The sequence below is a fragment of the Eptesicus fuscus genome, chromosome 2, assembly GCF_027574615.1.
Source record: "Eptesicus fuscus isolate TK198812 chromosome 2, DD_ASM_mEF_20220401, whole genome shotgun sequence".
Lineage (NCBI taxonomy): Eukaryota > Metazoa > Chordata > Mammalia > Chiroptera > Vespertilionidae > Eptesicus > Eptesicus fuscus.
This window is the reverse complement of record NC_072474.1, coordinates 46813450-46827286: the sequence shown is the minus strand read 5'-3', so window position 1 is coordinate 46827286 and position 13837 is coordinate 46813450. Positions and strand designations below refer to the sequence as shown.

The 13837-nt window shown below is 33.4% G+C and overlaps 1 protein-coding gene across 9 annotated transcripts in view; it reads right to left on the bottom strand.

Annotated features, from left to right (window-relative positions):
* Positions 1–325: 325 nt before the first annotated feature.
* UBE2D3 (ubiquitin conjugating enzyme E2 D3) overlaps positions 326–13837 on the bottom strand; it is a 29983-nt gene continuing 16471 nt past the window's right edge. For 6 of the 9 annotated variants that reach the window (XM_054726918.1, XM_054726938.1, XM_054726914.1 and 3 more), the window contains exons 5-8: positions 7625–7720; positions 5452–5557; positions 3131–3224; positions 326–1198 (exon numbers count right to left, since the gene is read on the bottom strand). In XM_054726918.1, the coding sequence (XP_054582893.1) occupies positions 1153–1198; positions 3131–3224; positions 5452–5557; positions 7625–7720 (342 nt within the window). In that variant the 3' untranslated portion in view covers positions 326–1152. Of the gene's footprint in view, positions 1199–3130; positions 3225–4708; positions 4761–5451; positions 5558–7624; positions 7721–13837 lie in introns of those variants that run through there. The other 3 variants (XM_054726940.1, XM_008156642.3, XM_054726948.1) reach the window with 2 other exon arrangements.

Genomic DNA, 13837 nt, shown 5'->3' with positions numbered 1-13837 from the left:
ATAAATTTCTTCAACTCCATATACATGTTCAAAACTGCTGGGTCCCCAGTCCATCTATGAACTCCAGGGTTGCCAGTTATCATGTGCAGCATACTAAAGCTACACTATCTGAATAGCTTATTAATTCTGCATAAATCAGGTCAATCAATGTGTCAACCTGTAACAGACTGTGCACTTTTAACTGAACATGGCAAAATATTCACTCTTTTGAACTTTACATCATCATTTGATGTCAAACAATGAAGCAAATCCCAACAGTATATACAAAAACAGCTTTGCATTTACAAAAGATTGTTTCCCATACTGATTAATCCAGGCAGCTAACTCATTGGTTTATGCAACTTTATTGAAGAAAAATAAATCAATTACTAGCAGAGCTATTAGTTGATCACTCATCCATTGACAACTTGCATCATTTATTCAGTGCTATATTAAACAGTGTATTGGAAGATAGATTAACTAATAGCTCCAAGCCTCCTAACAATTTAAATGAAAATTACAAAATGTTTGAGACCCTATTTTGGAATACAAAGGGTGTTTGACTTCCAATTTCCATTCTCTGTAGAACAAGAACAGGTCATTCCTTTATTGACATGCATAAAATACATCACATTTTCTGTTCTGCTGATGCTATAAATTCAATACCAATTCTCCAGCCACATCAGTTATGAGCATAAAGTATATCATGTAACCTCAGATCTCTAACAGTGGAAGGCTTAAACAAGAATGGATGCTGCTAGAATAATGCTGTTTCCTTTGATGCGACAACTGAGCCTCCATTTCCCTCCCCCTCAGATGATTTCTTCAGCATGTTAGAGCAGTGAGGAATGGTTTTAGTCTCATAACCAAATTAGAGTGAAGACATTGGCCACATAATACACATGCTCCATTTTTTTTAAAAAAATTCTGAATCTTGGGCAACTGTTCTCTTGTAACTACTTTACAGTTTCTAAAAGCAGTTATTGTCCAAAGCTGGAAGAACTTAAGTCTTCTCAGATGAGCATGTGAATGAATGGAGGGAGGTAAACAAAAAATAAAATTAAAAAAGATGAGGTCTGATAGGGGAGCAGCCGGATAAGAAAATCAAAAAAGGAACAGTAATTTAAAGTTTATTCCAGCTATAATGCAGGTTATTCTGACTTTAAGGTAGCATCACATGGCATACTTCTGAGTCCATTCCCGAGATATTCTGTTGTACCTGTAAATAAAGAATATGTTATTTAAAAAGTTAAAGAATATTTAAAAGGGAAAGACTTCTATTTTACCTCCAGACTCATCATAAAGTCATCTAATAGCTGTGATTGGAATAAAGCCAACAGGGAGAAATAGCACTGTGGAGAAATAGCACAAAAAGAACCTTATGTCTCCAAAACACTAAACGTAGTATTTTAATAAACACAATACAGTGGCACTGAGATTGGGGAAGCTAACAAAAATCAAAGATCTTATATCTGCCCTATCAACTGAGCTAATGTTCTCTTAGAAAAATCTACAATTAGTATCCATTCCAACTAATTTTAACATTTAAAAAATTTTAGTTCATTGTGGAGTTATGTCAGAACAGCCCACACATTCTGTACATCTATAGAAATTTCCATCAAAGCCAAAACATAAGTTAACTAACCCATTTTATCAGAATCCTAGACTTTGACCCTGAGTAATATTAGAAAATCCCTTTAAGACTTAAGCACAGGCAGAAGATTTAAGACATTGGAGAGGATGGTAAAAGAGTAGTTTTCAAGAGGTGGGTGTGCGCGGTATGTGTTCATTAAAAACACCTGGGTTATTTTCAAATAGTGCAAGTGATTGGAAATAACAAGCCCCACTTGAGACCTGATGAATGGGAATCTCTAAGTAATACTGGAAATAACTTCGCTTAAAAAAAATCAACAGGTAATTCACACAAAAGCAAGGTTATTTATGCTGAGGAAGATCACTAATACTGATAAATGCCATCAATTTCTCCATTACACCCATGCCATAGTCTTAAGCAACAAAAAACAGAATAACCGTAAGAAATGAATATATATCAAAGGACACAGAACTGATATTTACAGTTTTGAACTTTATAAAGTATTAACTAAGCTTCATTTCAAACCAAGAACTAAACATAGTTCAAGCACTTTTCTCAACTTTAACATATATAAGTTCTTTATACCAATTCATGGTTACTTTTATTTAAAGATACCCTCTCAAAAAGCCAGCACTTTTAAACAAAGGTTTCACTTAGCATATAGGGAGTCACAAAGTAGAGCTGACACTAATGCATGCATGTCAGTAATGAACATTTAGTTTATAGGCATAGGCTTAATTAAAAGCATAGGCTTAATTAAAAGTCCCCCCCCCCTTACATTATTATCTCAGCAAAATCTAAAAACTACATCATCACATTCCATATAGTGTTGGTATGAAGTTTAACATATACCAATTTTAAAATTTAAACACCATGGAGGTTTGAAAGATTATTATTTAAATTTCCATTTCTTACTAGTGCTATATAACTACTTTGTCATGCAAAAATACTTTCAAGCAATGACTACTGGGTATTCTTTCACGCTAAACAGAGATCAAGCAGTTAAAGAACCGTTTTCAGAAAACTGCCACATTGGTTACCATTTGTTAGTTAATACAGTGCCTTAAAGCATGCAGCACTCAAGTGCTGGCAGTACCATGAATAAGCGCACCATAGAGTGCAGATCCTCTTACCCTACAACATAGCGTATTTCTCTGTCCACTCTCTTGCTAACCTATTGTACCTAATTGAACAAGTATACTTAGCATTAATTATAATACAAAAATTATAATGGTAAAGTTGCACATAAAAATAGTTCAAATATTTGAGAAATTTAGAGCAAAGTTTTAAAATAGTACAATATTATTTTCAAAACATAATTGTGGTGAAGAATTTGCTTTCTTCCCCAAAACTTAATAATTAAAGTGGCAAAGTGTTGAACATGTTAGAAAATAAAACATTTTAGAGGGGCTATTATTCACTGTCACACAAACTAAAACCTACTAATGACTATCATCTTACCAGAAATAAGTGTCAAGTCTTCTTGGCATTGCCACAACTTACAGCAGAGAATAAACCTAACTCATTAAGAAAAATTACAAACTACTACATACTTACTTATCTCTGTCTGTTTTATAGATCCGTGCAATCTCTGGCACTAGGGGGTCATCTGGGTTTGGATCACATAGCAGTGAACAAATGGATAAAAGAACTGCAAGAAAACAAATGTGGTTACCTAGCATCGGAATTTGAATTTTTAAAAGTGCATTTAGAAACATTATTATACCCATTTACATCAATGGATAGATCATCCAGACAGAAAATCAGTAAGAAAACAATGGCCTGAAATGTCACATTTCACCAGATAATCTTAACATATATTTAACAACATTCATCTAAAAACTGCAGAATACACATTCTTTTTAAGTGTACATGGAACATTCTCTAAGACAGGTACACCGTAGGCCATAAAACAAGTTTCAATTAATTCAAGATTGAAATTTTATAAAGCATCTTTTCTGACCACAACAGTCTGAAACTAGAAATCAAAAGCTATTATAAACCTAAATCTTCAAAAAACTTTTATTAGTTTATATCTTCATCTCAATGAGAAAAATATTTACAGATATTTTGCTTCACAGGAGACAAGGCCCTGGTGAAAAATATGCTAAAAATAGAGCTTTGTTGGGTTAAAATTAGTACGAGCTATTAAAATATTGTCAAACTCGAGTTCCAAGATAGTCAAATAATGCCATTGTTATTTTTTAAATAGGTGGCATTAGAATAAGTCACTAGAATTTCTTAGTACTCTGAGGGAGAAAAATAGCTTTAATAAGACTATATTTGAGGAACATCCATACCATACTATTCTTAGCTGTACAGTGTAATAAAAAACAATCCACTCTATCCTGCCCTCCCCTAAGAAGTTATACAAAAACTGCTCCTCTGTTTTCTTCCCTTGAATTTACAAGGTAGAGGCCATATACCCAAAAGTACTGACTAAAGGAAACAACACCATGGTCTATTACTAAATGAGCTTTCAACGCTAACTCTTACCCTTATCCTATTCAACATAGAAGATACCAAGCATCATGGATCTGTCATTTTAAAAATGCCTGGAATGTGCCAGACATTGTGCAAGGTGTTATGAAATTTTCAGATATAAAAACTTGAAGTGGGTATGACAATCTCAAGAGGAAGACAAAGAAAATACCATAAAAAAAAATCAATGTAATATGTTATCACAGAAAATATCTTAAACCCAAGTGCAAGGGAGCAGATATAAAACTCAGCCTGTACTTATAGAAACATAATGTTCAATATAATAGTGCATTCCCAGCAATGGCAAAAAAATTGGAACCTACTATAACCAGGTACCAGGTGCCTGGTGGGTAAAAGTGCCTAACTTGAAAGAAAATGAAAATTCATCTAAAAGGTCTTAAAATTAGGTCACACTTGAAAAAATTATGGCAGCTAATTGTTCTTCTCTCCCCCCAATGTGATTCTAGTCAAAAGTTTGAGAAATGCTGTACTATCCCTTAAGGAGATTCAAATGCATTGTACAAACATATGAAAGAATTTATGATATCCTGTCTTAAACCCTGTTTCAGTTTGCATTTACCATACTCACAACATTGAAAACCTAATTTTGTGTACTTAAGGAATGCTAAGCCAATACCAAAAACTGAAAATTACTTGAAGGCAGACTTCCTTCCCATTAAGTAGTTTTGTGGTAGGTGATTTTTATCTGTGGGGTGAAAGTGAGATAAAAAAAAGGAGATAAAGATGGAGAGATACTCCATATCTCCATCTGGAATATTCATTCAAAGACCAGACAACCTATTAGAGATGTCATATAATAAATTCCTATTAAAGGTAGAAAAGCAGAACTGATCTAGAGATTTCCAAGAAGATTCTCTAATTTTAGACTGTTATTAAGTAGTAACGAACTACCATGTTCACATAACACATACCTTAAATTTTTTTTTCAAAAAAAGAGCTTAATAAAGGTTTATCAAAATATTTTTTAATCTTAAATAATTAACACAGAACAGCAAAATCAAAATTATCTTGTACTGGAAACCTCAAAATTTAAAAGCTCTATTAAATTTAGGTATGCCATTGTAGTTCAAAGACAACAAGTAAGCAAGTGAGATGTACAAGTAGCTTAAGATTGAAAAATACTACAGAAATCAATTAAAATAAACTTTGCTTTTATTATTTGAAAACAATGCCCCAACACCCTAATTTGAATTTTACCTTCTTCCCACAAAATCTCTTTAATCAATAATGCTAAAAGTGCAAAGATGATGTAACTTATTCCTTCCCCATCTCTTACCAAAAAGTCAGAATACTCAGACAAGTAGGTGCAAAACTAAAACTCCTTTAACTATTGGAAAATCAGAGCAGTTCAAGACTATTCCTTTAAAGTAGTTTACCTTTAGAAATAGTTAATGCAGGAGACCACTGTGATCTTAGAATATCGAGACAAATGCTGCCATTACTGTTAATATTTGGATGATAAATTCTTGTTGTAAATGCAACCTAAAATAAATAAAAAACCTTTAGGCATTTCTCCCAAACAAAAACAAGCATCCTAACTTAAGTAGAGAGTAGAAGACTTTTAGCAAGGCTTAAAATATTATCATAGTTTTTTAAAAATCAAATGGCTAAAACCTAATTTATATACATAAAAAGACCAAAAATTACAGAAACTGATCTTTATATTCTGATCAAAAATCCTTTTAAGAGTTCCCTCTTTTCTAATTAAAATGGAAAATATAACTTTGGGGCAAGAGTATTACACTGGAACCTTGTTTCTCGAATTAATTGATTCTGCTAGGGTGTTCGAAAACAGAATTTTTTTCCCATTAGAAATAATGTAAATTGAATTAATATGTCCCAGAGCCTCAAATGATTCCATTTTAACCTTTATTATATATAGTACATGTCTATTGTACTGTTAATCTATAAATAAACACTTTAAAAACAAAAAGGACATGAAATATCAATGAAAATTTAACAAAAAGGAAATGTACAATAAGATGAAAAATTAACAATTATAAGCAAAAGCAAAAAGCACAAAAATATTCACAGTATAAATAATATCCTGAGATCTCAACTCATATTTGAATGCACATTCTCTCCTTTGTCACTTGAGAGATGTGTGAGTAATCATACAGGTATCAGCATGAAAGGGTTATCAGGTTGAGAAGTGAATTGTTCAAGATGGGAGACGTTCAAGAAATGAGGTTCCACTGTATTCTCAACGGTACAGTGAATGTTCTGAAGGTTATCTTTGGTCCTACCATGTCGTAAGTATCAAAGAGTAACTTGAAGGATATTTTTATTTTAACATTCATTAAAAAAATAAAGAAATTGCTGATTGTAAACCAAAATTTATAGACCAGCTAACTTAAGGTATCAAGTTATAAAAGTATAGATTTGACTTTGCATTTCCACTGTACATAAAATATAGTATACACCTTTGAATACCATAGGTGTTTCATCTAAAGTAAATGTGTCATATTGCACCCATAAGATGATGGTGAAGATGGTCATAGTGAAGTGTCAATGTTCTATATGTATATCATCTCCTATATTTACCTGCATAGGTTGAATTTATGTCAACTGCTTTGAAAAGTATATGTTTTTGATACCTGTAAACCAGCCCACCTCAGTCAGTGCACTAAGCAACTTTTTAAGTTTTGATAGTTATTTAGTTATGTATGCAAACTCAATTACCAAAGTAATTATACTCTGCCTAAGCGCCAACACAATGATAGTATAAGTTGCAGCAATATGTGCAAATGGGTTCTGTAACTGAACAGTAGAAACCTACTATTATAAGATAGTAGGGTTAATAATCCAAATCTGTATAAAAGCAATAATAAAGGGGGGGTGGGGGGAAATCCCACATAGCATATTTGAGCCTGACAACATTAAAGATAAGGTATTCCTTACCTCCATTTACAAAATTCAAATCCAGGTCTAGCTGCTGTTTTAACTAAAGATTAAGAGTCAGCATTCTTTATTAATGACTTAATTTTACATATATATATACATATACATATATATGTGTGTGTGTGTGTATATATATATATATATACACACACATATATATATATATATATATATATATATATATATATATATATCCAGCCTCAATTATTCTTATCCATTATATATAACATACATCAATTTTAGCCTGAATTATGAAGAACCCCAATTTCCTTTTTTATTTATTGGGGTGTCAGTGGCTAATAAAATTATATTAAGTTTCAGGTGTATAATTCTATAATACATCTATATATTGTATTGTGTGTTCACCATCTCAAGTCTCTTTCCATCACCATTTATCCCTCCTATACTTTCTTCTACCTCGTCCCACTCACCCTTTCCTCTGGTAATCCGATAATCATCATACTGTTATGTGTCTACAAGATTTTTTTTTTCTCAATTCCTTCACCTTTTTTTCACCCAGCCAGATAACCCTCCTCCCTGCCCCGACAGCTGTCAGTCTGTTCTCTATTATTAAGAACACTCTATTCCTCTGAAATAAAATATAAATCTATACTAAAAGATTTTGGGAGGTGGGGAGGGGATACTTGCCTTAGGTGGTTTGAAGGGGTAGTCTGTAGGAAAATGAATTGTCAAAAAGAATACACCACCTTGATATGGGCTGTCATTCTGTGGGAAAAAAATATGCTTAACTGATACTTAAAATTATTACTGCTAAATAATACAATGTAACACCTTCTATTTTCTAAGCATTTCTCTAATAACAAAACAAAATTACCTACTACTTACACTGCAATAAAAGGCTAAATTACATAAAATTCAGTTCATATCAAAGGAAAAACAATCAAAATTACCTATAGAACCATGAACGCTAATTTACTTAAATCCCATTTTACATAAGTCACCAAAGAATTTAAAAAATTATCCAGAAGCACAAGTGTTCTAGATCCTGATTTTCACAAAAGAATATTATACTTAGCAATACTCAATATGCAATATTATTAAACAAACTGTAATTTGAAAATAAATTCTTACATTTGTAGAATGATAGTAATATACACACAAATGGTTTTATATCATCCTGGCCACTGGCAAACCAAAATGTTAGCTATTGCAGGTAACATACAACTACCTTCAATAGAAGAACAGAAACAAATAGGTTGTTTAAAGATAGTTTAATTCCAAATTGGCCCCTTAAACTTCTCACTTAACACCATGCAAGTTTTTTCTTCAAAAGCATATTGAATTCTCCACAGCAAATCAATACACTGAATTACTAGATTTGGAAAACAATGTGGATTTTTTCTTACATTTCAACAGAAAACAAATTTTCAAGTTATAGTGTTAAAGTGTTGTTTTGCTTATTAGAATTTGATTGTAAATAACTCCCTTAGCAAATAAATATTACATACAACATTAGTATGAAGCAACATTTGTGCGAAACTACTTGTTAGGATTTTACATTTAACCAATACTAAGAAAAGATATCATTGCTCCCCATTTTATGGATGAATAAGGAGGGGATTAAAGAAGGAATTTAAAATTGTCAAGTGTACAAATAATATATCACAGAACCAAGATTTAAATGCAGATCTTATGAAAACCACTGATCAACACCAATCAAAGAGTGATGACAGAGTCAGGATTTTAAGATAACAGATAATATGAAATTGCTTAATTGCCCTTGGATAGACAAAGATGTATCTGAAAATTTAGAGTGACTAGAGTATGTACATAGTGTTAAAGTGGGTTTTTCACTATGTCCATTCTGGGTGTTAGGCAAATAAAAACTTTTATAGTTCTGACACTTTAATATAGCTCATTTAACCCCCAGTGCTCTGTAAAGTACTAGTTGAATTAATCTAACTCCTTCTATATAGAAGGTATGTATAAGGGATAGACAGAACAGTTTCTTATCTTGATGGACTTACAGTCTGGTAAAGAGACATGCAATGAGAAATGTTACAGATAGGAAAAATGAACAGGATATACTTGGGGTTTAAAAGAGATCAATTTACTGATGAAAAATCAAGTTCAAAGAAACATGCAAATTGGAAATGAAAGAATAATTTTAACTGAGTCTTTTGTACTTTAAACTCCTTCCTTTTCATACTATCTAGTCCCGTGGTTGGCAAACTGTGGCTCTTTGGCCCCTTGAGTGTGGCTCTTCCACAAAATACCACGGCCTGGGCGAGTCTATTTTGAAGAAGTGGCACTAGAAGAAGTTTAAGTTTAAAAAATTTGGCTCTCAAAAGAAATTTCAGTCGTTGTACTGTTGATACTTGGCTCTGTTGACTAATGAGTTTGCTGACTACTGATCTAGTCCATACTGCATACAATTAACAATTTAAAGATAATCCTAAAAAATTCTTATAAAATCCAAGCCCAAAAGGTTTTTAAGCCTTCATTCCAAGTTTCACAGTCAAATGCTATCTATATCTGACTGCTTCTGAAAAGGCAATCTAATAATGAGATTTAGGCAAAGCCAAATTTCATTTCATTTGTTCAAAAAAATACTTGTGAAATGAAAAGGACAATGTAACACTAAAATTATACAAATAGAAGAGGAAAAACTGGTATAACCATAAGATCCAGAGTAATAAGCTATGGCATCTAAAAAAACAAAATTCTCTACCAAATTTACCATAAATTGCCAGGAAACAGAAAATACAACGAAAAACAAAAAGGAATACTTTGATCGTAAACTGACTCAAATCTTAGAAACCCAGAATTTATACTGAATCTCTGCTTTAGACAACACACCTTCTACCCTCGTTTTGCTCCTAACAGTCCAAGTTGCTCCTTCTCAGTGTCTATACTCTTCTACTATGGCAAGTCTGAAATGTTAATATTCACACAGACCCACCCTCTGCTTTTATCTCCTGACCCATACTCTTGAGTCTTTCTCTAATGTTTTTCATTCCAGGACATGTATTCAAATGCCTACAAATATTCCTACTTGGATGTCTCATATGTCCAAAACTCAAATGACAATAGTCAAGTTACAAATCAGGATCTCATCATTGACAGTCTCATCTCCTCTAAGTAGTTACAAATCGTAATGAGTCTTAAAATCTCTTGAATTATCCTACTCTCCTTTTTTATGCCCACTGCCCCTATTACCTTAGCTCAAAATCTTACTACAGTGATCCCTTCCTTTGCTGTGGTTTCATTTCTGCAGTTTCAGTTACCAAGTCAGAAAATATTAAATGAAAAATTCATGAAATAAACAATTCTTGTGTTTTAAATTGCATGTAGTTTTTTTTTAAAATATATATTTTTTATTGATTTCAGAGAGGAAGGGAAAGGAAGAGAGAAACATCAATGATGAGAGAGAACCACTGATTGGCTGCCTCCTGAACGCCCCTTACTGGGGGGATGGAACCCACAACCTGGGCATGTGCCTTTGGCAGAAATCGAACCTGGAACACTTCAGTCCGCAAGCCGATGCTCTAACCACTGAGCCAAACCAGCTAGAGTCGCATGCAGTTCTTAAGATGTGCTGTCCCACTCGATCCCACCCATAACATGAAGCATCCCTCTGTCCAGCATACCTAGGCTATATTTCATGCCCATTAGTCACTTAGTATCAGATACTGTGGTACTTGTGTTCAAGTAGCCTTTGTTTTACTCAAGGCCCCACAGGGCAAAAGTGGTGATACTGGCAATTCGGATAGGACACCAAAGTAAAGCCCAAAGTACTTTTACAGGAAAAGGTAAATACAGTACAATAACATATTTTGAGATAACCCACATAGCATTTTTTCTACACTATCTATAATAATAAAAGCGTAATATGCTAATTAGACTGGACGTCCTTCCGGATGACCTTCCAGATGAAGCCAGGGCTGCGAGGGAAGCCCGGGTTCTGGGTGCCAGAGGGAAGCCAGTGCTGGCAGCCGGGGAAAGGAAGGCCTACACTTGCGGCACAAGCATCGGTACTCTAGTACTGTTATAATTGTTCTTTTAGTACTGTTATTAATCTTTTACTGAGTGTCTAATTTACAAATTACGTTTTATCACAGGGATGTATGCATAGGAAAACACATAGTATATATAGGGTTTGGCACTACCTATGGACTCAGGCATCCTCTGGGGATCTTGGAAAAGGGGGACTATATCTTTTGTCTACCATTAAGGCAATGACTTAGCACAGGTATTCCTGCCTTCACTACAGCTTTGCCCTATTGCTGAAGTGGTCTTTTAAAGATACAAGTTATTCCTCTGCTTGAAATCTAGTACAGCTTTCAAGATAAAGTTCAAATTCCAAACCACCCAAGGTGCTTTATGATCTGGTTCCCACGTCAGCCTCATTTCCCACCAAAATATGCTCATTACTGCACATAAATAAGTATGTTTCATACCTCCTTTACCCCCTACTTGAAATATTCTGACGTGTCCTTATCTTCTTTACCCGCAGGACCATACCTAAATACAGCTTTCCCTTTAGTCCAATCTGCTGGCTGCCCTTCTCTTATACCCCCATCTCTACAGTTACTATGCCCAATATACTTGTAACTTATTTGCTTCCAGTTCCCTCTTCTACTAGACTACAAAGCTTCTTAAAGAGTAAGGAGTGAAGGGAAGAGTTTTTATGTATCAATAGATTTTGCAGGAAATGACATAATATATAAATGGAAAATGGACTAATAAAATACCAATGAACCAATTATTTCAGATGGTTTTCATGGCTGATTTTGCTCAGGCTACATTATTCAGTTATGGTATAGACATACCTTGTTTCACTACACTTCACAGATGTCACTGTTTGTTTTTTCAAACAAATTGAAGCCAAGATCGCTTACCAGCAAAAAGATTATGATTCACTTTATTGTTATATCAGCTTTATTGAGGTGGTCCGGAATCTAACCCATAATACCTCTAAGGTATGCCTGTACTTTCTTCTATGGCTTCATCATAGATTAGGTAGAAGTCAGTGTGGTTTTCCAAATCATTTCAAAATATCTTTCTAACAGCTTCATTTCCAATTAAAGAAAAATCAGGCATGTAAATATCAGAAACAATAGGCAAGTTAATTTTTCTTCAACTCATCAATTCTTAATAGGAATTACCAGCCAAAAAGTTTTAAGAATTGCCTAACTAGCAATGCTCTGTTAATTCTTTCAAAGGTTTACTTTTTATGAGTATTTGTACTTTCAAAATATGTTACCTTCAAAAAGAATACGCTAACGCATGTAATTAGAACCAAACATTTTTGCCTCGTAACTTTTAATGACCAACAGTATTTCCTGACTATAATCCACTAAAATTCAACAGTGACTCTGTACTAAAACTTATTAAGATGTTCTATTCCTTAGAAAGTCAGAAATCTTGAGTTCCGTTTGAGTTCTGTGGCACTGTCATTACTTTAACTAAAAAATACTCCAAGCAAAAATAATTGTTACCATTTGTTCTTCCAGCAGATCTGCAATTATGGGTTGTTACATCACCACTATCCCTGTTCTTTTAGGTCACATCTGTATCACACACAGGGTAGGCATACTAACAAAATAAGGTATATTTAACTAATCAAATTACTATGTTTGGCACAAAGATGATATCAAAAGCCAAAAATATGAGGGTTTTTTAAATCAATGATAATCATTAATTATTTATAAGTCAGCACTTAAACTTCGGTGCTTACTTATAAAGAGGACAAGATTGGTATTTTGGGTAAGTTTTTGTAACCTTTGACTCCTTCCTGAAATTACCCAAATAGTAAGAAATAATCTCTCTAGAAAACAAGTACATTTCAGGAAATAATGCAGCCAAAGCAAAACTGCAGTTGTGGTTTAAATATATTTTTTGTTTTTGTTAATCAGGGAATATTTAAATAGTTCTGAAAATCAAAGTATTGTCCTTTTAAAAGCAGAAAACAGCTAGTCATTAATATTATATTAAAAGGCTGCTGAAGCCAGGGCATGTATCTCAGTTGCAGGTTTGATGCCTGACCTAGTCAGGGCTCGCAGGAGGCAACCAATCAATGTGTTCTCACAAGGATGTTTCTCTACCTCTCTCTCTCCCTCACTTCCCTCACTCCCTTCCACTCTCTAGAAATCAAGGGAAAAAATTTCCTGGGGTGAGGATTAACAAACAAACAGCTGCTGAAAAATAATTTAGCAAGGAATAGCCATAATCTAAAATATATAAAATGGAGATATTTTTTGCAAATAAAAGCAATAAGGTAAAGAGCTTAAAAAATCGTCAGGATAAGCAATTTTCTATCTTTTATTCTCTGAAAAATTTCTAGCATAATCTACTCATTTATGTTTCACTTTAACTTTACTGTTGGTATAAGTGAAATCTTAAGTCAAGCAGAAAAACATTACACTGGTTTTAAGGGTTGGTTTATTATGCACACCAAAAAGCTGGATACCAACTCTTTCAAGTATTAATACTGACAACTAATTTTTATAATGAAATTATCTCAAAGCACCCTCTGGATCAAAGATGAGCTTTATTTGATAGATATGATAATGCATTTTACTGAATTCTTTGCTTTGAAAATTGGGTGTGGGTGACCTAAAATGGGAAAATTCTAGAAGTTGCAATTTCAAGTGCCTACAGATTCTATCTAGCTAGGCAAAATAAAGTGAATCTGGTAGAACTATGACAAACCCTATATTAAAAAGGGAACCAGCTGCCACTCTGTCCCAAGGCATTTTTGCTTGTGGGAATGAGGGCCTAGTCAGAGTTTTGTTTTTTAAATGTGAAGATTGTCAGCTTTTAAAACACTTCATGGACCAGAGTGGATAAAGCCACTAGTTAATTATGTGTATTAAAAAAAAATATAACAATTTTGCT